Source organism: Schistocerca americana, chromosome 1 (assembly GCF_021461395.2).
Source record: "Schistocerca americana isolate TAMUIC-IGC-003095 chromosome 1, iqSchAmer2.1, whole genome shotgun sequence".
NCBI lineage: Eukaryota > Metazoa > Arthropoda > Insecta > Orthoptera > Acrididae > Schistocerca > Schistocerca americana.
The window spans coordinates 763147646-763172821 of record NC_060119.1 but is presented as its reverse complement, the minus strand read 5'-3'; the positions used below and the strand labels follow the sequence as shown (position 1 = coordinate 763172821).

General features: G+C 44.1%; 1 protein-coding gene across 7 annotated transcripts in view; it reads right to left on the bottom strand.

The window, feature by feature from the left end:
- The window catches only part of LOC124611694 (ankyrin repeat domain-containing protein SOWAHA), a 607140-nt gene that overhangs the window by 441918 nt on the left and 140046 nt on the right, over positions 1–25176 (bottom strand). For all 7 annotated transcript variants that reach the window (XR_006979504.1, XR_006979503.1, XR_006979505.1 and 4 more), the window contains one exon: positions 24470–24568. Coding sequence is in view for 4 of the 7 variants with exons in the window: in XM_047140266.1 (XP_046996222.1) it covers positions 24470–24568 (99 nt within the window). In the remaining 3 variants the exon portion in view is untranslated. The remainder of the gene's footprint in view (positions 1–24469; positions 24569–25176) is intronic.

Genomic DNA, 25176 nt, shown 5'->3' with positions numbered 1-25176 from the left:
GTCGGCCAGCCTGGATGTGATTTTCAGGCGGTTTTACACATCCCGCTAGGTGAATGTCGCGTTAGTCCCCATGTTCCGCCCCAGTTCCACGGCTCGCAGACATCTGAACACTTTCGCACTATTTGATGGATTACACTCGACGCAGACAGTTGGGGTACTCTAGTTCCGTCCCGAGGGGTACGGGGTGGCGGCAGGAAGAGCATCCGGCCACCCCTTAAACATTAACATGCCAATCCGATTAACGATGGCTGACCCTGCGGGACAAGGCTCAAGCGATAGATAGAATAGTCTGGTTGTAGACCTAGCGGCGAACACATATAACAGCAGAACTTGCAGCACCTGAAGAAGAAAGCTGTGTTGGTCGTCGAAATATCCTGCATAAAATGGAAACAACAACGTCAGAGGACCCGGAAACACACCATTAAACTGTCGATTTATTTATTTCCTCTACTTTTTGCGCCTTGAGCACGATCTACCAAAAGTGCGGCGATTTAAAGGTTTCGGAAACGCAGAAACCGTAAGATACGACTTCTGTGAATTTACTGCTATGCACATCACATCACCTAGTCTTGCACGTTCAGTAATCCACTTCAGAATCCGATAGCGCGATGACTACGATATATACAACAGAAAAGCGAATAGTTTTATGTCTATTCCTACCCCCCCCCCCCCCACACACACACACACACAATTCCCCTCCCTCATCACATCTCTTTCTTGTAACTAGTGCTGTGGATAGTTTTAAGCCAGAGGCAACAAAAAGTTTCCCGACGAATCCAAAGCTCCTGGGATGCCTACTGCTTACAGTAGAATAAATGGGCTGCGTGATGCTGAAACGCTCTACAGGCAATTCTTTTGACACATGGTCGTATAGCTTTGACTGTAGACAATCGGGCCTTACTGTTATAGGCATATACACTATCCTTACATAGACAAAGGGGGTGTTCTGTTCAACCTCACTATACAGGAGTACTTACATAAATTTAAAGAAATTTGTCACTTAGTCAAGGAATGTGTCTAAGATATGCAATACACGCCCACAATGGCACAGCGTAAGTGCAGGACGAAAGGACATTACAGCGGGGTGTGAAATTGGGGATAATTATCAGAGATGAATATCCGTCTACGTAGGAAAACATGATAGCAGAAAGCGCAGTCAAAAGTACACTTCACTGTGGTAGCAGAAACGAAGTGTGGCCGAAACGATAGGATGCTGGGCGGTATAGGGATGCTTCACTGTAAGTGGCCACATGTCAATCCAGAGCACACTATCTCTTGTAGAAGCGGAAAGTACTGGACTACAAGAAGTCAGTCTAGCAGCTCCTAGACAAAAATGCTGGTGTAGTGTCCAAAAATGCTTGGGAGGCGCATCGTCTTACAAATCTGTCCGCTTCCACTGCACTACAGGAGCAACGGCGCCGCCGACGTACTGGTCTGTGTCGGCAAGGCATCCGACGAACTGGTGTGACGCGGGTCATCAGTCACCGTCAATACCGGACACTGCAAAACTCGTAAGGAACAGGGAAATGTGACTGCATCCCACTGAGCACAGCAGAAAAATGCGCAGAGATAGGTTATCCACATGAAAGTGGACGAAGAATCCAGTTCCTTTCACTATGTCCACTGCTGCGCAAACGGAGTCTGCATTGTAACTACGGACTGGGATTCGCTGACTAAGTGTGAGGAAGCTCTGATAGATAACTGTTAAACAGCTGACAGTGATTAGCTAAGCAAGATAAGGATGCACCCTTATCTGTGTTTAACCATCTTGACAATAGCAGGAATAATAATGGTGGAGGTAGACGTAGACGTCACCCTTGTCGTCATCATTGTTGTATTAGTTGTAGCAGTAGTTGCAGTAGTAGTAACCGTAGCGATCATGAGAGTGGTACTATTAGCAACAGTAGTAAAGTTTTGCTTTATCTTTCATTGTATGGTGGTTATTATTTAACCCAACAACAAAGTACAGTTACGACTGTGGACATAAAATACGGCTAACTGCACACTATCACAAAATATCGCTATAATATGTAACAAAATAAGTAAATAAACAAATAGTTACATCGAGAATCGAAGAATATTCGCTCTACAACTTTAATATATCACAGGCATTCTCTCTCCGACATATGAACCTCCACTGAACATTTCATCAACTAAATATCAGAATACGGTCGAGACAAATAGAGAGATACACATCTGAAAACTTTCAAGACTTTCCATTGAATTTGGGTCTACTGCTGCAGGATATTCTACAACAAACAAACTAAAAGTGCAGTTGCGGGTGGGATAATCATTTAAACAAAATGTGTGTCCGTTGTTTAGAATCTGTCCGTACTAGTAATATTATGATCTCGAACAGAAACGCAGAAGAGAACAGTTTGCTTATAAGTAAGTTATTACGTCAAATGACTTGTTAGTTAGTATCCATCAGAATTTCAAAGCAGCCTCATGCTCAGCGAATGAGCGTAGGGGAATAGATGCAGTAATCCTGCTGCGCTGTTCTAGGCAAGGACCTAGTGGAGATGGTTGGCCATTGCTTTCCTACGACTTGTAATGAAGTGTGTATTTGTGTCCTGTGGGTGGCTGATGAGAGTCTACTACTCTAAGAGAGCCCCAAGGGGGAGTTGAGCCCGTGCAGAAGTTTGGAGCGCAATTCAGGGCACTGGCGCAAAGGCTGGACGTAGGAACTTCGCGCACTATCTCTTCTTTCCTTGTCGGCCAAAAAGTTGTAGCGAAAATTTTCCATCACCAGGATCTGAACCGGTTTGCCCCCGAGTCTAGCTCTACCGTACAGATGTGCGTGTTAGCGACCTCGGCTATGGAGACGAGTCAGGGTCTGTCAGTAGCAGCTAAACTAAATCACTGAAAACTGTCTCCCAATACCGTATGCTCTTCACGAACATGCACGTCACATGTAAGATTCACAGAATTATTTACATGTTCATTTCAGTACCTGCCAATCCCATAGAAATCAGGAATCAGGAATCTATTACGTGTTGGCTGTAAAGACGCCGGAGCCTAATAAAAACCTGTTTTTCCAGGCATCGAAGGTTCATTAAGTTACAACGTTAGTGACTCCTGCGCAATAGCGGAAAAATAATATTCCAATCTCAGTAGCCGACGATCTTTTATGTGCTCTGGTGTCTGTCAAACAGAAATTGGAAAAACACCATCACTCGAATAACCGCCAAGAAATGATTTCTCTAACAGAGCACCGTTTAAACGAATGATTCACGAGATAAAGACCAGTACAGCTCGAGGAGGTTGTGGAAGGATTCGTGACAATGGAGATCACACCCTTTCAGAAAAGTGAGATTAGGGATTCTTAGGAACTACTTTTTTAATGGTTTACCAGCACACCTGACAGTTAAGGGGATTTATCCGCCTCTGAGTTTAATACGAACAACGTCGATGGCAACACACAGTTTTATCTCATGCAAATTAAAATACGGAAAATTTTTGTAAGAAGTCAATTCTACGTTCAGTGCAATACGCACTTCGGAATGATATACCTACATCAAGCACGTTCTGTTAATGCTGGTACACCAAAAATATTGTCTTCTGCATGTTACTGTGAGCGATTTGTAGCACTATTTTTCAGTGGCCATAGACATATTTTATGAACAGTGCTTCATTGTTCATAAAAATCTGTTCCAGAGAAAAACACTTTTCTATATAGACGTAGAAAAGCTCTCACTACCTAATTAATGGTTAATAGTCGCGTAATGACGGCAAACCAACACAGAGAATGCAATGCTAAATGTGGGTCTGGTTTGTTGCTGTCACCATGTGACACATCTGTCAGTGTGGTGTACTTTCTACACACAGGGTGGTGTGTGCGTCCGTTGTGCGACATGGCACAGAGACGACAATTTCGGGTTGGGAATAGAGATGACAGAGCATTACAAAGCATTTCTCGGTCTGCTGGATTCCGAAGGTGATTTAATTGTGCACGCATTTAGAAAGACTAAATCACGTCATTACATCTTATTCCTTCGTGTGCTGCTTTCCAACCGGTAAACATCCAACTTCTTTTTCATATCGTCATGTAGGAGGAGTCAAATGAAAACGGAAAACTCGCCACAAAGCGACCATGCTAAGTTTTCACGCGCGTTAATACATTTATCTCACAGAGAAACGAGACGATCAGTTCCTGCTTCGTAGAATGCGTTCGGCAGCTGACGGATCCACAACCGCGTCCACTCTTGAACTTCCTCGTTCGACAGAAACCTACGTCCACGCATGTCTACCTTCAGATCGACAAAGGCGTGAAAACCATACGGTGAAAGATTCTGGCTGCACGGAAAATGTCGCAGTGTTTCCCACACAAATGGCTTCGTCCGATTGGTGGTGTGGAGGTGGGCTTTATCGTGCATCATGACCTTACGTGGTGCCACCGTTTCGAATCCGATGGTAAACGGCAAATCCAACAGTGCAAACGTCCCACATCTCCCTCGCCGAATAAATACAAAGCTGTTCACACAATTTCTGGTAAGGTTACGATGACCTTCCCCTTCGACTGCAGGGACTCTCAGATAGCCCAGTTCCTCGAGCATGGAACCGCAATCAATGCCCAACGTTATGAAGAACCTTTGCAGAAACTACGATGCGCAATAAAATCGAATCGCCCGGGAATGCTGTCGGACGGAAGCACCCCGTTCTGCGACAACGCCCGCCCCCACACTGCCAATCGGACGAAGGCTACGCTTCAGTGATTTGGTTGGGGAACAACTGCAACATTCTCCGTACAACCCGAATCTCTCAACGTGTGATTTTCACATCTTTGGTGACCTGAGGGGGGGGGGGGGGGGGGGGGAACACATGGACGTCGGTATCAGTCGGAAGAGGAAGTGCACGAGTGGGTGCGGTTGTAGCCCCGTCAGCGGCCGACAGCATTGCACGAAACAGCAACTCATCATCTCATTTCTCAGTGAGACACACTGAAGCGCCAAAGAAACTGAAATAGGCAAGCGCATTCAAATACAGAGATACGAGAACACGCAAAATACGGCGCTGCGATTGGCAACTGCTGCTAGAAAGGCAACTCATCAGGGTTTAAGTGAGTTTAAACGTGGCGTTATAGTCGGCGCACTTGCGATGGTACACAGCAACTCCGAGGTAGCGAAGAAGTGGGGATTTTCTCGTACGACAATTTCACGAATGTAAGTGAATAGCAGGAATTCGGTAAAACATCAAATCTCCGGCAGTAATGCGGCCGGAAAAAGATAATGCAAGAACGGGACCAACGACGACTGAAGACAATCGTTCAACGTGACAGAAGTGCAATCCTTCCACAAACGGCTGCAGATTTCAATGCCGAGCCATCAACAAGAGTCAGCGTGCGAACTATTCAACGAAACATCATCGATATATAGGCTTTCAGAGTCGAAAGCCCACTCGTGTATCTTTGATGACTGCACGACACAAAGCTTTACGCCTCGCCTGGGACCGTCAACACCGACATTGGATTGTTGATGACTGGAAACATGTTGCCTTGTCGGACGAGTCCCGAGGCTTTGTACTGGTGTTGGGCGTGTGCAGTTGGAATTATATTGGGCCACTGATACGTCTAGATACAACTCTGACAGGTGACACGTACATAAGCATTCTGTCTGATCATCTGCATCCACTCAGGTTTACTGTGCATTCGGATGGGACTTGCAAATTTCAGCAGGGCAATACGACAGCCCAATCGTCCGGAATTGCTACAGACTGGTTCCAGAGGTACTCTTCCGAGTTTAAACACTTCCGCTGGCCATCAAACTCTCCAGACATGAACATTATTGAGCATATCTGGGATGCCTTGCAACGTGTTGTTCAGAAGAGATATCGATCCCCTGGTACACTTACGGATTTATAGACAGCCCTGCAAGATTCATGGTGTCAGTTCCCTCCAGCACTACTCCCGACATTAGTCGAGTCCATGCCACGTAGTGTAGCGGCACTACTGAGTACTCGCCGGGGCCCTACATGATATCTAACAGCTGTCCCAGTTTCTTTGACTCTTCAGTGTAAATGTCTTAACGCGTGTGGTGATTACTTTTGAATGGAACCATTACATCGTCCTGTTGTAGCGAGTGTTAGGTTTTCATTTGACTGCCCCTTACAGTTGAAACGAGGTAGCGCAGTTAATGTGATACACAGCGTAATACGTGCTTGTAATGATACTATGTGGCGACGTGGATGGCCACATGTCGATAGCTAAACGGCAAAAGTAATAAAGTACAATGATAATAATAATACTTTTACAATTCACGTCCCTTTGTGTAGATAGAAAGCAAACACAAAACCGATATCCTTTCCTGGAGAAATCAAGAAATTAATAACTATTCTCATTGCCATACCAGGATTAATTAGCTGTTAACAAAAACTAATAAGTTCCGCATTTCGATGGAACAACAGATTACAGCTTGTATCGTATTTGGCTACCATTTCCACTGAGCCAGGCCGATCGTGTATGATGTGTTATTAGACCCTGGAAATTTATTATTGTAAAGAGATTGAATAAACAATAGCACTTAAGTAACACGATAGAAATAAATTACATTAGAGTTAAACAACCTGTTACGCAAGATGACCGTAGCCGATAAACAGATGAAGAAAGCGAGCGGGAGGTAATTCCTTAAGATCGATACCATCTGAGATTAGGGAGAGGAAATAAGAGGACGGAGACGAGTGCGTAACTGGCGTGGGTAAGCTGTGCTGGGCGACGAGTAATTTATCGGAAAGTGCGGAGGGGGAGGGGCGGCGCCGGCCCGGGCCCCGTGGTAATGAGCGAGCCGACGCGGCCAGCGCAGCACCAGCCGTGCCCGCTGACGGACGGCGTCGCCGCCACGCCTGCCGTGCGCGTGACGCCGCAGCCGACGCTGCTGCCGCTGCGAATCTAGGGACACAGGCGCTTCTGGCAACTGAATGACGGTGGGTTACAGCGTAATTTAAACTCATACGTCACGGGACGGGAGATTGCTCGGGAACAAAGTTTTGACTGACTTTGGTGGTCGCTGGGCGGGGGAAGAAGTGCTACCTATAATGACATAGCAAATGACACAGTAAATCCTAGACGACAATACAAATAACGACACATACACACACACACACACACACACACACACACACACACAGCTATACATAATTTTTTTTCTGTCTTTCATCTGCTAAATTTTAAATGAGGTACCTCAAGCACATTCTAAGGCAATAAAAACGACGCACCACGATAGATGGGATGTAAATCGGTAAGTGTGATATACATGTACAAACAAATGATCATAATTTCAGAAAAATTGGATGATTTATTGAAGACACAGAGCTTCACAAAATGAGTAAGTCAGTAACGCACTGGTCCATCTCTGGCCCTTATGCAAAGAGTCATTCGACTTGCCATTGACAGTGTTGTTAAGATGTCCCCCTGAGATACATCGAGCCCGACTCTGTCCAATTGGCACGTCGGATCCTCAAAATCCCAAGCTCGTTGGAGGAGTCTGCCAATAATACACCAAACATTCTCAATTGGGGAGAGATCCGGCAACCTTTTACGGAAATGCTTTAGGAACTCGGGTGGAAGTCTCTGGAGGAAAGGAGGCGTTCTTTTCGTGAATCGCTACTGAGGAAATTTTCGAGAACCAGCATTTGAGGCTGACTGCAGTACAATTTTACTGCCGCCAACTTATATTTCGCGGAAAGACCACAAAGATAAGATAAGAGAGATAAGGGCTCGTACAGTCATTTTTCCCTCGTTCTGTTTGGGAGTGGAACAGGGAGAGAAGATGCTAGTTGTGGTACGAGGTACCCTCCGCCACGCACCGTATGGTGGATTGCGGAGTATGTATGTAGATGTAGAACCTTGCTTGGCAAGCACGAAGACAAGCAGTACAAACTCTCGCCGTGTGCAGGCGGGCATTACACTGCTGAAATGTAAGCCCACGATGGCCTGGCAGGAAGGGCAACAAAGAGAGGGTGTAGAATATCGTCGACATACCGCTGTGCTGTAAGGATGCAGTGTGTTACAACCAAAGGCGTTCTGCTATGAACAGCAATGGCACCAGGACCATCGCACTTGGTTGTCAGGCCGTATCACGGGCAACAGTCCAATGCTTCTCCATACACGTCCTCGTTGATCATCGGGGAGCTACTCGAAGTGGAACTCGTCACTGAAGACACGTCTACTCCAGTCAATGATATTCCAAGGCCGAATGTGCTCGACACCATAGCGATCAGGCTTCAAATGGCTCTGAGCACTATGCGACTTAACTTCCGAGGTCACCAGTCGCCTAGAACTTAGAACTAATTAAACCTAACTAACCTAAGGACATCATACACATCCATGCCCGAGGCAGGATTCGAACCTGCGACCGTAGCGGTCGCTTGGCTCCAGACTGTAGCACCTAGAACCGCACGGCCACTCCGGTCGGCACAGCGATCAGGCTTGTAGATGGACAGAACTCATTCCCCTTTCTGTGAGCCGCCTATTAATGGTGCTTGTGGTCACTGAAGCACCATTCGCACTTCAGAGCGATGATAATGATGAATCCGGGACTTTGCGTGTCTTTATGACGATTGCTCGGTCTTCATGTTCTGTCGTCTCTTTAGGTCAACCGCGTCCTTCTTGACGGTATGTTTTGCCATGGTTCACCCATTATTGTCAACACCGTTGAATAGTGGCACCTATTCAAAAATCTGGCTATTCACCGATTACTCAAAACCGGCTTCTTTTAGACCAGCTACACGTCCTCTCCCAAATGCTGACACCTGTGTATATTGTTCACGCGCCTGTCTGCGAGGCACTGTTACTTCCCGACTGAGTGGACGGAATGAAATTCACAAAGACTATATGCCCTGGTATTGGCATGTCCCTTGTTTACTATCTTTCTAGCTGCATGATGAAACTGTGCTGCAGCGTCACACAATCAGCCATCGGTTACCAAACTTAACAATGTTGCATTATCAACTTTGTTGTGGCATTGTACTGCTTTCTCATACACGCGTGTCTTTTCAGGGGTGTACTCGGCCCCGATTTCACTTTTATGGATGGTGATGCGCGACCGCAACGAGCTCTTGGAACGAGATGATACTGGGCGAAATGACTCTCTTGCCGTTCCCATAACTAACATCCCATCGACCACGTTTGGGATGTGGTGCGGAGCCACGCTGCAACACGTCCACCTGCACCGACGACCATCCAGCAGTTGTCAACCGCACTGGCGAAGGAATGGAACAGTCACCATAAGCACTGCTTACCAACCTTATGGCCGGAATGGAAGCACATTGTAGAGGAAGCAGTGCCGTCCGTGCTGATCACACACCCTACTAACAACCACGCCTCACACACCATTACGAATCGCTGTGACTGCAGTGTAATTATTCTCTTTGATTAAAAGTGTAATTTCTCTTTTGAGTATTTCTTTCAGTTACCTTTTACACTATCCTGTAGCATTTCTTTATATGCAAGGTCCAAATCTCATCGAGTTACGTTACTTGTCAGTGATACGCCATGTGAAAGCTACTTCCGTCTTTAAGTTTTGCACACCAGTGTACTAAAAGGCTATTCCGCTTTTGCATCTTGCCTATGTAATGGCTTCCAGGGCCAACAAGAGTTTTATTTTTAATAGTTTGTGTTCTTATTGACCGAATTTAAAAATTTAAAACGCTCTCATGATTATACAGAGGGGTAAAAAAAAAAATGTACCCACTGTTTAAAAGTCCATAACTTGCGAACTAATTGACGGAGTTGTCTCATTTTAGGTGAAAGTGTAGATTAAAGTCCAAGTTAAAGATGTGACTGTAGGTGTTCGAAATGGTCACCATTAACATCCACACACACACGATGCCGCCCAACTGCAGCACGAACTACTGACTGCAACGTCTTCAGCTGGATATTTGCACATGAATGTACGATGGATTCTCGAAGTTCATCCAATGTGCGTGGCTTTTGTCGATAAACGGCGTCCTTTAGTGTTTTGAAGACAGCAAAGTGCTACATCCCACGATTGCTACACGCAATGAACGAGGACGACCCAGATAGTAGAATGGAGTACGGCGAGTGGTTTACCAACATCTAACATGGTGTGCAACGATGAAGAGTTTGCAGAGATGATTGTGTGGTCTGATAAGGCACAGTTCAAACTCAATGGCACAGTAAATCGCCACAATTGCATCAACTGGGCCGCCGAAAATCCGATAGTCCATGTGGACAAAGCCGTGAATTTGCCAGGAGTAAATGTGTGGTGTGGGTTGTCTTATCGGGGCTTGATTGGGCCAATCTTCTTTGACGGCACAGTTACCGGTGAGGTGTACCTTCAGAAGCTTCAGACATCCATTTTACCTGCCATCCGAGACTTGTATGGAGACGGAAGAGTTTACTTTCAACAAGATGGTGCCCCAGCCCCACTACCAAAATCGTGTTAGGGCGTATCTCGACGAAAATATACCAGGAAATGGATAGACCGTAGAGGTGCTGTGGAGTGTCCATCACGTTCCCTAGACCTAACTCCTCTGGACTTTTACCTCTGGGGAACACTAAAGGACGTCGTTTATCGACAAAAGCCGCGCACATTCGATGAACTTTGAGAATACATCGTACATTCATGTGCAAATATCCAACTGAACACGTTGCAGTCAGTAGTTCGTGCTGCAGTTGGGCGGCATCGTTTGTGTGTGGATGTTAATGGTGACCATTTCGCACACCTACAGTCATATCTTTAACTTGGACGTTAAGCTACACTTTCTGCAAAAATGAGACAACTCCGTCAATTAGTTTGCTAGTTATGAACTTTTAAACAGTGGATACATTTTTTTTTGGACCCCTCTGTATATAAAACACAGGTTTAACACAGTAAAACAAGTAAGTCAGAAACTGTGTATACGTCTTGAGGCAGTGTAACTTACTCTGTGCGTATACCCAGACTGTATTGGTCCAGTATTTAAGAATGAGAACACTTAGTGACTTGCAACACACTTTACACACAATTTCAGACCTTTTCTAAAAGTTTTCTCAAATGTGTGTGAATTTCTAAGGGACCAAACTTCTGAGGCCATCGGCTCCTTGTCTTACACACTATTTAAACTAACTTATACTAAGAATAATACACGCACACACACCCATTCCCGAGGGAGGACTCGAACGCCGGCCGGTGTGGCCGAGCGGTTCTAGGCGCTACAGTCTGGAACCGCGCGACCGCTATGGTCGCTGTTTCGAATCCTGCCTCGGGCATGGATGTGTGTGATGTCCTTAGGTTGGTTAGGTTTAAGTAGTTCTAAGTTCTAGGGAACTGATGACCTCAGTAGTTAAGTCCCATAGTGCTCAGAGCCTTTTGAACCATTTTTGGAGGACTCGAACCTCCGGCGGGAACGTTTTCTCGCTTACATGCTTAACGTTAAATACTCAACACATTATCTCAACTGTAATACAACATCTGAAGTTATTTTACACATGGGAGTTCGATTCTTTGCAGAATCTGGTGCTTGCTGCTATTGAGTATATAGAATCCATCGAAAACAAGAACCCAGAGTTGTGACTGCGGGGCCATTGGTACACCTGACACATCATTCTGGAAAATCCAGGTTTATAAATTCTCGATGTCAGAAGGGAGACGGCAGCTTAAAGGCACTCCAGTTTACGAGGCGTTGCCAAACGAGGAGAACTCTGGCTTGTTCAATTAAAGACCTTCAGCCATTTCACTGTCAGCCAAAACAGAGCAAAGGCTTGTATTCTTTTCTTATCGTCCAAGTTTCAGTTCTGTACAAGGCTACATTCCAAACAAATATCTTCAGAAAAAACTTACTAAGATGTAACTTATATTCTACGCATAACAAATTCCAGTTTTTCAGAAATGATTTCCTTCCTATAGCCAGTTTGGGTTTTACATCCTCTCTACTTCGACCATCAGCAGTTATATTTTACTGTCCAAAAAACAAAACTCATCTGCTGCCTTTATTTTCTAGTTTCCTAATCTAATCCCCTCAGCATCACCTGAATTAGTTCGATTACACTACATTACTCTGGTTTTATTTTTGTTGCTGCTCATCTCATACGCTTTTTTCAAGAAACTGTCCATTCCGCTCAACTGCTCTTCCAAATCCCTTGCTGTTTTTCACAGAAATACGATGTCATCGGTAAACCGCAAAGTTCCATTTCTGAAAGCTAGTCCTCTTCCAAATTTTCCTTTGGTTTCTTTTGCTGCTTCTCATACATATTTGATAACATCGGCGGTAGGCTACAAAAGCGTCTCACTCCCTTCTCAACTACTGCTTACTTTATATGGCCTTCGACTCTTATAACTGCCGTCTGGTTCCTGTACAAGCTGTATACAACCTTTCGCTCCCTGTATTTTATTCCACATATCTTCATAATTTTACATCGTTTATTCCAGTCAATACTGTCAAAAATTTTCCCTACGTTTACAAATGCTGTAAATGGAAGTATGCTTTCTTTAGCTTTAGGTAAGTCGCGGGGTCTGTGTTGTTCTTTCCATTTCCGCTCTCTCACTTTTTGTTGTTAGCAATTTTATTTATTATTATTATTTGCAACATTGGATGGATAGTAGTTTAAACGGATAAATTAGTAACAGTTACCTTATAGCTAGTTTTCAGAAGGAACACTTGGAGAGAAACAAACATTATCGGGAAGGTACGGAATTAGGTAATACGTGTACACTAGTTAATTTAAGACACAACAATAAAATGTCTATCATTTTGCACACATTATTTTAAAAGTGGCTCATTACATCACAGCAACGCGTGAATTCCTGTCGCGGAACCGAGGAAGGTTATCGCACGACGCTATGACGCGACAGGGATGAGAGAAAGTACGTTTCAATAAAGGTGTCATAAGTAACTCCGAAAATAAAAGCAGTTTTAGCTGAAAGAACAAGTGCACAGAGGTAACGGCGACGAATGGGGACCTCAAAGCAGCTGCAGTACGAGGCTGTGAGGAAGCGCGTGGAAGAGGAGCCGGTGCCGTGGCTAACGTGAGGACGCTGCCCGTGGTGTGGTCGCTACCTGTGGACGGCCGCTATTAGCATATTTATTTAATTGGAGAGTGGCTTCTGTCCGCAAGAAGAATGCCCGCGCCGGGCCACGAGGGCGAGGGGCGGCGACGCTCATTTCTCAACGCTTCACCGAGTTCGTCCATCAAAAACCAATTACAGCAGCGCACATGCGCAGGCGGCCGTTCCGGCAGCAGGAAGAGCGGGAGCAAGTGGAAACGCTGCCGCTGCAGCATCTGTGAGACGAACCCGCTGGGAACAGTTTCCGGAGAAATTCGACTTTTCGTTGCATTTTAATGTTAGTGATAGTCCAGATGGCACCGCGAATGCCTTAGAATTTTCCCATCTATTTCCATTTCATATAAAAGTGGTAGTTACGAAGCCGCCCGCGTCTTTACATAGGCGTCAAAAGCAATACATTATTAGAGCAAAATTTTGATTATCGGCTTCACACTGCTAGTCATGTGGAATACAGTCACGTGGCGGTAATATTGACTTTTAGCAGTGTTAAGTGCAGTCAAATGCAAAATTGTAGCATACGGCAATTGAGAACTTAAATACGTAGTTCACCTTGCTGCCACACAAGAGTCAATGGACACAGTTGGAGAACAGGAAAGATGATGTTCTGGTCTTCAATCCGAAGATTGGTGTGATTAGCTAGTCTATCCTGTGCAAGCCTCTTCATCTCTGTATAACTACCGCAACCTATATCCATTAAAACCTGTTTACTGTATTCAAGCATTGATCTCCTCCCTCTACAATGTTCACCCCCCCCCCCCCCCCCCCCACACACACACACTCTTCCATCGAATACCATACTGATAATTCCTTGAAGCATCTCAATGTGTCCTTTCAACTGATCACTTCTCTTAATCAAATTGTGCCCTAAATTTCTCTTCTCCCCAGTTCTATTCAGTACTGCTTCATTAATGATTCGATCTATGGCTCAAATGGCTCTGAGCACTATGCGACTTAACTTCTGAGGTCATCAGTCGCCTAGAACTTAGAACTAATTAAACCTAACCAACCTAAGGATATCACACACATCCATGCCCGAGGCAGGATTCGAACCTGCGACCGTAGCGGTCACGCGGTTCCAGACTGAAGCGCCTAGAACCGCACGGCCACAACAGCCGGCAATGATTCGATCTATCCATCCGGTTTTCAGCATTCTTCTGCAGCGCCACATTTCAAACGTTTCCACTGTCTGAACTGTTTATCGTTCACGTTTCACTTCCGTACAATGCTATAACTCAAAAATACCTTAAGAAAAGATTTCATGACACATATACAAGGTGATTCTTATTACCTTTGGAAAACCCCCGAAGCGACGTGGACGATGCCAAGACAAGTAATTTAATGTAAGACTCATGGGTCCGCAAATGTCAGGAAATACCCTGAAAGTTGACGACAATGGTGAACATCTGAAGTCACCAAATGACGTACCTCGCCGCACTTGCAGTGGTTGGGCTTGTCGATTCTACTCCCACTGGTGGTAGTGGGTGGTGGGTGTAGGGGGCGGGGGGGCCAGTAGTGCCATATGTGCTCAGCTAGGCTGCTCTCTTTTCGTAAATGTAAACCGATTCAACATAGTCTTGCATTACCACTACCATAATCACTGCCGTATCACATCGGATAGTGCAAGAACGAATACAGAGTACCCTAGCGGAGCAATGTGTAACACTGCCCTCTACCGGCAAGGATAGGATCGACAAGTCCAACCGCAGCAAGTGTGGTAAAGGACGTCAGCTGGTGACATCACAAGTTCAACATTTGTCATCCATTTTTGGGGTATTTCCCAACATCTGCGGCCCCAGGTGTCTTACATTACTTATCTCAGCGTCATCTACATCGCTTCGGGGCGGGGGCGGGGGGGGGGGGGGGGGGCGGGGGGGCAGGGGGCGTTAAAAGTTAATAGGGGTCAACCTGCATATATTAGATGTTAACAAATTTCTCTTTGCCAGAAATGCTTTTCTTGCTATTGCAAGTCTGCATTTTATATCCTCTTTACTTCGACCATCACCAATTATTTTTACTGCCGAACTAACAAAACCCATACACTATCACTAGTTTCTCACTTCCTAATCCAATTCCTTCAGCATCATCCGAATGAATTCGATTACATTCCATTTCCCTTGTTTCACTTTAGTTGCTGTTCATCTTATAATCTCCTTTCAAAACACCACTTACTCCGTTCAACTTTCCTACTAAATCTTTTGCTGTCTCTGACAGTATTAAAATGTCATCGTCAAACAAGTTTTTTATTTCTTTTCCATGAACTTTAAATCATTTTACAAGTTTCTCCTTGGTTTCCTGTAGTGCTTTCTTTACGTACAGATTAAATAACATCGGCGATAGGCTACAACCCTGTCTCACCTCCTTCAGAACTACGGCTTCCCTTTCAAATTCTTCCATTTTTGTAACTGGAGTTCGGTTTCTGTACGAGTAGTACATAACAGGAACAATAAACATCGCTAAAGATGCCTAATACGATTAGGTGAAACAAGTTTTGTTAAAAACAGTAATAATACGGTAATTATCTTTTTATCCTTTGCAAATTAATTAATAAGAGAAAGTCCATCCGCATTCCAGGAAATACTGATCATAAGCCTTCCAACAGATGAAATCAGTTACGTTTTTTCCGGTGCAGGACCACTGGCTGCACTACTCTGTCTTATGTTGCGTTGCTGGCGTGATGTATTGCAATCACGCTTATTCAAAAGGAACAACTCAAAATAGCAAGTTCACACGGATCCTTTTCGCAGGTATCCAAAAATGTCTGCGCAATTTCCTTTCGCATCTTTTATTGATCAGTACTGGAAAAAAAAAATGTGGTTTGGTCTTGCAGAAACATTACTCATTTTTTATTCTTATTGTAAAGTGTGCCCTACTCTTTCACTCGATATGTTAGTGGCTTCATACAACGTTAATGGGTCATCGTCCACTAACACACAGCCTACTTTCGCGATTGTTAAATCCATAGTTGCAGTTTTGAGAAGTGTTGAGGTGGAGCATCTACAATATATTTATTTATTTATTGCAAATGCCTGTTACCCGATGTTTTTTAACAGGTCTTACATATTACAGTTTTCATTTGCAACCTTGTTTGTAGTATTTTGTTCTGCATTGCTTAACAAAGAATAATACACTTTTTAAAAAATAACAATAATCTGAAGCTTAAATATAAATAAAATTTTGTTGTTTTAAGAAGAATGTAAAAAGATGATACGACAGAGAAGAGATTTGTTAGTGCCATAATCGATTGTGACTGTCAGTAAATACCTGGGAATGGTTTCTTCAAGCTGTTGACTGCCAGTCACAATGAAATAGTTTATAGTTAGTAGCAGAGAAATATTACTGCTAATCCTATGCATTATCATTAGGTACTCACCCATGTACACCACTGAGTGCTTTCTTGGGCCGGCCGAAGTGGCCGTGCGGTTAAAGGCGCTGCAGTCTGGAACCGCAAGACCGCTACGGTCGCAGGTTCGAATCCTGCCTCGGGCATGGATGTTTGTGATGTCCTTAGGTTATTTAGGTTTAACTAGTTGTAAGTTCTAGGGGACTAATGACCTCAGCAGTTGAGTCCCATAGTGCTCAGAGCCATTTGAACCATTTTTTTGCTTTCTTGGCTGCACTACCAGCACCTTACACTACATTTACTCTAGTATCTACAATCTGTAACTATTATTTGAGTGATGTATACAATTTGTGAGTGCATTTTGGCGTGTTATGTACTTCTAGGTGTCTTATTTAATGTTATATCTCATCTTCCTCCTGTTCTTCCTAAGTGTCACTGTCCACCCTCTACAGATTGTTGTTATGTTGCATACAGGCAAGTCTGTTATGTCGTGTCCGCAAGTACTCTTCATGTGTTGTTTTTGTAATATTATTTGTTAATGCGTTTAGTTGTGCCTATTGCTCCTCATCCCTTATTGCTGCGTATATATGTATGTCTGTTTCTGTGTAGTCTAAGTGTGGTGCATATCTATTGCTCACGTATTGCCCACAAAAGAAGACAGTGTGTTTTGGGGAACGTTCACGATGTACGCCCACTTCTGTCGCCGCCCATTTCGTAATTCGAAGTGTTGACAATGAGCGAGCAGACTACTTATAAGCCTTCTGAACCTTTGGAGCTCTTCCCGTTCTAAAAATGAATTTAGTTCAAAATGGTTCAAATGGCTCTGAGTACTATGAGACTTAACATCTATGGTCATCAGTCCCCTAGAACTTAGAACTACTTAAACCTAACTAACCTAAAGACATCACACAACACCCAGTCATCACGAGGCAGAGAAAATCCCTGACCCCGCCGGGAATCGAACCCGGGAACCCGGGCGTGAATGAATTTAGTGATGGTACACCTGTTTATCTATTGAAATGAAATACACGGCTGTTTCAAAAGGTCGTATAAACTACACTATTCCGCAGCTACAGTTGGCACTTCCATTATTGCACAACAAATATTTCCACCTTTCCCTATAACAATACGCAACTGTGGTCCGGTTGAACCTTTACATACTGAATGTCGGGTCTGACCCGATGTAAGTCGCCCACTCTAAGACAGAAGACGTAAATATGGAATATTAACCAAGTCACCGACCTGTAGTTTCATGGCGGGCAGCTTTTTCCTGCGTGGAAGCATCAAATTATAGAAATGCTGTAATGTTGAAGAGCTAGGCAACAAACCAACACATTGGGAATGGGTACTACTCTACTACGCAAAGTAGCGCAGTTAATGCAGAACACAATTTCTATATTCAAGCCTTACATCACTTGGCTGCACTGTTTAGATACTAATACAAAGCTTTTCCAAAAGAAGAAACAGAATTCAAACATTTATTGTTTCCAAACTACAAAAGATAGAAACACAATTCCAACGTTCCTGGAAAGAGAAAGGTTCAAATTTTAAAGCATTCAATGTGAACACCATGTTATACACGACAAATATCAATTCAATTCAAATACCAATTCAATCAGTTCAATTTCCGATATCACGATAATGCGAGGGGTATTCGGAAAGTAAGGTCCTATTTGGCGCGAAATGGAAACCACTGTGAAAATGTGATGCTCTGCACAGATGTGTTGGACAGTGTCTCTAGTATGGCCGTCGATCGCATGACGTCGCTCTTTCCAGATCAGAGCACATAGTGAGCACGTAGAGATGCCTACAACAAAAGTGTCTCCCACCAAGTAGGTGGATCTGGTGAGAGATTTCGCCTCAAGCTATGCAACCTACACACCATAAATGTCATGCGTTTCTTTCTTCAAGACAATTCTCAGCCGCATTCTGAGGTAGAAATGAAGATGCTCCTACAGTGTTTTCCGTGGGAAATGTTTGATCACCAATAATACAGCCCTTAATTGGCTCCCTCTGAGTTTCATCTCTGCTCACATGAACCGCTAGCTACGAAGTCAACATTCTGGCACATACAACGAGGTGTAGATCAGCGTAGATAATTGGTCGAAAGCATAGGCGGCTGCTTTCTGTGCAGAGGGTGCTAGAAAGTTTGTACACCGCTACGACAAAAAAAGGGTTCAAATGGCTCTGAGCGCTATGGGACTTAACATCTGAAAGTCATCAGCTCCTACAACTTAGAACTAGTTAAACCTAACTAACCTAAGAGCATCACACACATCCATGCCCGAGGCAGGATTCGAACCTGCGACCGTAGCGATCGCGCGGTTCCGGACTGAAGCGCCTAGAACCGCTCGGCCACAAAGGCCGGCACCGCTACGACAAAGTGTAAGTCGGAGCGGCGAGTATTTACAGAGGTAGCTGGAAGTGCGGCTAACTGTTGCGAATAAAAAATTTTTGATTTTCACTGTGGTTTCCAATTCGTGACCACCAGACCTTACTTTCCGAACAGCCCTGGTACCTCCGAGAGTAGTGAACACCGGGCGACACAGGAGTTTCGTGATTAATCCATGTGGCTCAGTCCACATTTCCGAGTAGGTATTCACCGAACATCAACCACTTCCCACACGAACTATTTCAAAACAAACACACAAGTGCGCCGCCTGTCTTTTTCCGTTACGACCAGACACAGCCTACACCGTGACGTAATGAAGATGCGCCACGTGAAGTAATACGTGCGCAGATAGACACAACAAGCATTGAGAATGTTACGCTTCTATACTACTATTATTAGTATTAATTTTTAACGTAGTTTGTAGTGACAAACTGCTTTGCAGCATAGGCGGAGACCTACAAGGCCAATCACACTGAAATGTATGTCTGTAATTTTGACGACGTCATGGGTGTATGCAGACGAGTGATAGGTAGCTTCCACATTTCCGTGCATACTACTACACTTCTTTGTGGACGGTGCGTCTCATTTGCAAATCAGTTCTTAGCATGCCCGCTGCCGCGACTGAAAGTAATTGTTTTAGCACTGTGCGGCTGTGGATTACCAGGGGGCGACGCCGGTAGTTTTAAGCAGCGACAGATCCAACCGAAGCGGTGTGTAGCGGCGGTGGTGGCGGCGGTGGGAATGGGAGCGGGGAATAGGCTACCGCAAGATGGTGGGCGACCCGGGCTCTGCTGGCGGATTGATATTAATTAAGCCCGCTAACCCCAGGGGGGCGGTTTGTTCTCTACTGCCTCAGCTGATTAACCCCGGTGTTGATTTAATCACCAGCTGGGTAATTGGTGTCTCTCCAACTCGGCGCGCGGCGCGGCGCCGCACCGCAGCGCACCGCCGCCTCTTGTTTGCATATTCATCAATTGGTCCGGCCCGCGGCTGGCCCTCCTGGCCGGCGCTGACTCTGGCCGGCGAAACACGGGGGCGGCGCGACCCGCACGGGGCACGGGCGCGGCCCACGCTGCACGCTCACCTGCGCGGCAGCCGCAGGTGCCGCCCCACAGGGATCCGAGACACCACGCGACAACAATTACCTCATCCCTCTTTGCACAATAAAGGGAGGAGATGAAAAGAAAACAGAGCCTCACTCGCACCCGCTTACAAAATATGAGTGACTTGCTGTTTCACCGACAAAATCACAAATCTGCAGATATATTTTGGATTCGATCCCCGAATAGCTCTAAATGACGGTCACTTCTATCAAAGTTTTCAATACGCGACTGCTGCCTTGATCCACAGTCCTTCGGAATCGACATTCACCTGCAGGATGTCAAAACTTAAACGGAAAGATAAAATACGAAATGAGGTTCGAGAGCACGTAGGTCGAAAGCTAATTTGAGCAATTCTAATACTGTGTCGGCATACAGGACCAGCAACTATATTTTATTCTTTAGTTACTTCCATCTTACAGTTGCATACGTTGTGGCGAAATAAATAAAAAAAATTTATTGGTTTTTTGAAAAGAGGAAAAATTATGGACATGGAACTGTAGCTTTAGAATTTTTTAAAGGCTTTTTTTTTTTTTTTTTACGGACTGTATTGACCGGCTTGATTGCGGGCAAATTCAGTGCTGCGTGAAATATGCCTGTATTATAATTTACCATTCCGATTAACTACATTTTGAATTCTACGTCATTGTTGATTTAATCAGAGTTCTCAACTTAGACGTAGAATTAGTCCTTCTGCCACAGTATTAATTCATTAGTCGCCATCGGTATTGTTCTCTTTGTTGACCGTGTGTATCTTCCTGAGTCGGCATCGGTTCACTTCACGAAGAAATACAATGCTATGTCACTTTAAATAATTCTCGTAAAACTTAGATACTTCTCACTATTTTTTATTCACAACACAATAAGACTTGCTGTGCTCGTCGCAAAACCATAATTACTAACTATATGGCTGCCTTTCCGCACACTCCAAAAATTACGTCCATCCTCCACAAGGCAACAATGGAAAGTGTCCCTTAGCTCCTTCTTGGAGTATGAAACAAAAGAGAATCCAATGTGAACATTACAAAGATTATAATCTACATGCCTCTCAATTTAATCTTTGGCGCAGCCTTTAAGGTATTGTACGTCTCTGCGTCGGAATGTGTCATTATAACGCATTCCTTAACAGTGATTAATTTCGAACGAGTCAGTTCATTTATGAACAATATACTAAGTTCACCTAGTGTATGGACGTCAACTGCGCCAAGAACAGGCAGTTCGAATGTATACTGTACGAACAAAACAAAAGTTATACGTTACACTGGATTCATTTTACAATTAAGTGACAGAAACGCAGGTAATAATTCTAAAAAGAACGGAATCGTTCGAAACTAGCCACCATAAAGGAATTTGTGAGCAACTGTGACAGGAAAGGGAAAGGTAATATAAAGTAAACATTTAAAACAAATACGGATGGGCTAGTTGGACATTTCATACAATATGTAGAATCTTTGAATTTGTACTAAAAGGAGCAAGAGATGAGAAAAACTTGGGGCAAATATTAGAATATGTAAGAAATACTATCGAAAATCTTGGGCGATGAAATAGGAAATGATGAACGACTGCAATCAGTCAAAATACTGACGACTTAAAAAAGACGAATAACTGGATTGATAAGCTGACTATCAAGTCGGACGGAGGCAAGGGCCCCTACTATACACATAGTTAGTATTATTGAACAATAATCATCGTGAAACTTCCTGGCAGATTAAAACTGTGTGCCCGACCGAGACTCGAAGTCCCGAGTTCGAGTCTCGGTCGGGCACACAGTTTTAATCTGCCAGGAAGTTTCATATCAGCGCTCACTCCGCTGCAGAGTGAAAATCTCATTCTGGAATAATCATCGTGTTCACAACCGGCTTACTTCAGTTTTATGTCGAATAATTAATCGTGTGATACGAAGATGGGGCTGGTCACATCATTCGAATTAACATATACTTACACAGATATAAATATTAAGTCCCATGCATTAACTTCTTAGCAAAGAATTTGGTTTAAGAGTAAATGTAATGATTCGCCCGACGCGCGAGAAAAATCTCCAAATAAAAATAAAAAAATGGACGAATACAGAAGAAAAATACCATCTGTGCTCAAAGGAAGATGATATACGAATGAATACGGAAGCCAAACAGTGAATTAACATAGTTCAAGAACGATATCACTGAAATGAAACATGGACAACTGTTAGATCGGACAATGACCGAGCTCTAAGCACTTGAAATTAACATTGTGCAGCTGATGAATTGTAAAAATAAAACAGGCAAATAAAACTACGAAATGATGAGGCGTTCAACAGAACAAACGAATAATTATTTGAAAACACTTGCCAGCAGACGGCAAAGATATCTAACGCACCTGTATGAGCAACTTCATCTAGTTAAACAAGTCAAAAGAAATGGAATAACATACGAGGTTGCTAAACTTCTTCAAAGTGATACAAGTTACTCGCTACATTGGTTGTCGACGCAGAATGAAGCGGACTAGAGGATAGCGTGTCGAAATGGGAGGGGTAAAGGGGGTAAGTATGAGTGGGCGGGAAGATGGGAGTGTGGAATGGGGTGGGGGGTTGAGCTTCTCAACGCAGGGCTCCGAAGGCTTGACTCCTGCATAATTTGACTTGAACTTCCGTTCTGTGTAGTCGTCCGGCATAGACTCCTCCAAATTCTACTGCAAAAGCCCACTGCTTCACCAGTCTCTAGTGCGCTACAAATGTGTTTAAGCAGTTCCTTACCTATCGCAATTATTAAATTTCCTGGCAGATTAAAACTGTGTGCCGGACCGAGACTCGAACTCTGGACCTTTGCCTTTCGCGGGCAAGTGCTCTATCGCGGTAGAGCACTTGCCGGCGAACGGCAAAGGTCCCGAGCTCGAGTCTCGGTTCGGCACACAGTTTATAATCTGCCAGGAAGTTTCATATCAACGCACACTACACTGCAGAGCGAAAATTTCATTCTGGAAACATACCGTAATTATTATTATACAAGTAATACTGTTTGCATTTTATTCTACATTTGAGTGCGTTATCTAGCGCTGAAGTTCAGCGAAGTTTATGGCTACACGCAGGCATTAAATCCTAATTATTATTTGGCTTCCTTGATAGTTAACAAAACAGATGTAAGATATTACTATGGAAATTTTGTCGCTCTAGACTTTCTACTACCGAAAATACAACAGAATTCCCGTGTGGTATAATGTCCCACGTTAAGAAATGGCTCTGAGCACTATGGGACTCAACTGCTGAGGTCATTAGTCCCCTTAGAACTTAGAACTAGTTAAACCTAACGAACCTAAGGACATCACACACATCCATGCCCGAGGCAGGATTCGAACCTGCGACCGTAGCGGTCTCGCGGTTCCAGACTGCAGCGCCAGAACCACGTTAAGACTGCGACAAATCACCTGGCAGTAGCTGCACTTACAGACAGACCTGTACCGAGAACTTGCGTCTATGGCAGAACTGCCAAAACTACTGCTTCCCTCGAAAACTTATCTTTCTTAAATGTTTTCTACGCAAATTAACAAACTGTAATTAAGAAAGTAGGTTTGATAAACATCTAGCACAGTGAAACCGACCATCCAGTGAGATTTTATACAAGAATTACATGGATTAAACGCTTAGCAAAAGTAGCAAAGAACATTAAGATTTATTATGCAACCCGAGATGTGAGAGTTTCAATATCAGAATAACAATATACTGAATACATAATTAAGGCCAGTTTCTTACGTCACCAGAAGTCTGAGCCATGCAGAGCATACGTCTGTTTATTCTAGAGTTCAATATAAACAAAGTATACCAGTCCATTAGCACAATGACTATAACAACTCCTGTAATATTTTTAACTAGACACAAAAGGCTCATTCGGGAATTCTTTTTTGTTTACACAGTAGACGGTATCAGCTGAAACTCACGAGCAGCAAAAGTACTGGCTGGAGGAACGAATGAAGTACATATCCCATCCACCTTTTATGTTTGATTTCTCCACAGTCATGTATCGCTACAGTCCTCAGTCGCAGAAATCGGAAAAAATCCGATTAAAACCAGTGACCATGAATGTGCCTGTGTTTCAGATTACGTTTGTTATATTATCATTTGGTGGCAACTAGTCATTTCACTGAACGATGTATAACAATATTTAACGTTATGTTATTTTATATTTAATACTGTATAACAAATTTTTGCACACTGAGCACTGAGTTGTTATAAAATTGGTCCCGGCTTAGACTCCCAGAACATCGTCACCTGAACATAATCCATGTTAGTGATAGTAGAAACCTGTTCGATGGTAGTCGTTTCTTTAGGATGCTATCAGAAGAAAATGCCATTGTGACAACGGCACGCATTTACAGTTGCCTGTCGAGGGAAAGGCTGCTTATTAAAAGCACTAGAACGCCAGGGATAGGAGAACTCACGTACCTGTCCTGGTTCATTCTTAAACCATCTTTTTTTTTCGTTTTTTTTCCCCCTCCGGTCAGTTTTGCGCCTCTTCTGTGCTGCGCCATTGGCGGGAGCGTATCTCACCGCGCCTCGTTATGGAGCTGCTTACGTACTACATTTTCCAGCTTCTCCCTCCCTCTCTCTCTCTCTCTCTGACACACACACACACACACACACACACACACACACTAGGCTACTTACCCTGAGCGACGCGAGGCGCGGGTTTTCCTGTGCTAGCTTGGCCAGCTTCATGTGGTTGCCCTGTGCCGCTGCCACCAGCCACTCTCGTGCCTTTGGTTCCTGGCAACATGACAAATGTTGATAAATCTGTCCGAGGACAAACCACATATCAGATATAGATATTTTTATGGAAACGGAAGTATGCCCATATATTTACGATGACTGCTAGGCAAGTAGGACTGATTAACCAACAAAGCGTGTTACGACGCAGTTTTCAGAAGTGAAGCAGGACTACTTCCTAACAGCTAAGTGGGTGGTGGTTAGTGTTTAACGTCCCGTCGACAACGAGGTCATTAGAGACGGAGCGCAAGCTTGGGTTAGGGAAGGATTGGGAAGGAAATCGGCCGTGCCCTTTCAAAGGAACCATCCCGGCATTTGCCTGAAACGATTTAGGGAAATCACGGAAACCTAAATCAGGATGGCCGGAGACGGGATTGAACCGTCGTCCTCCCGAATGCGAGTCCAGTGTGCTAACCACTGCGCCACCTCGCTCGGTCTAACAGCTAAGGTCAGTACAAAATCAACCATCCCTCCATATTTCTTTTAGCAGCCGATATATACAAGGTGTTTACAAATGATTCATCGGATTTTGAGCTCTTCTACATTCAAATCTATAATACCCACTCGAGTGAAAAAAAAAAAAAAAAACCGTTCAAATGGCTCTAAGC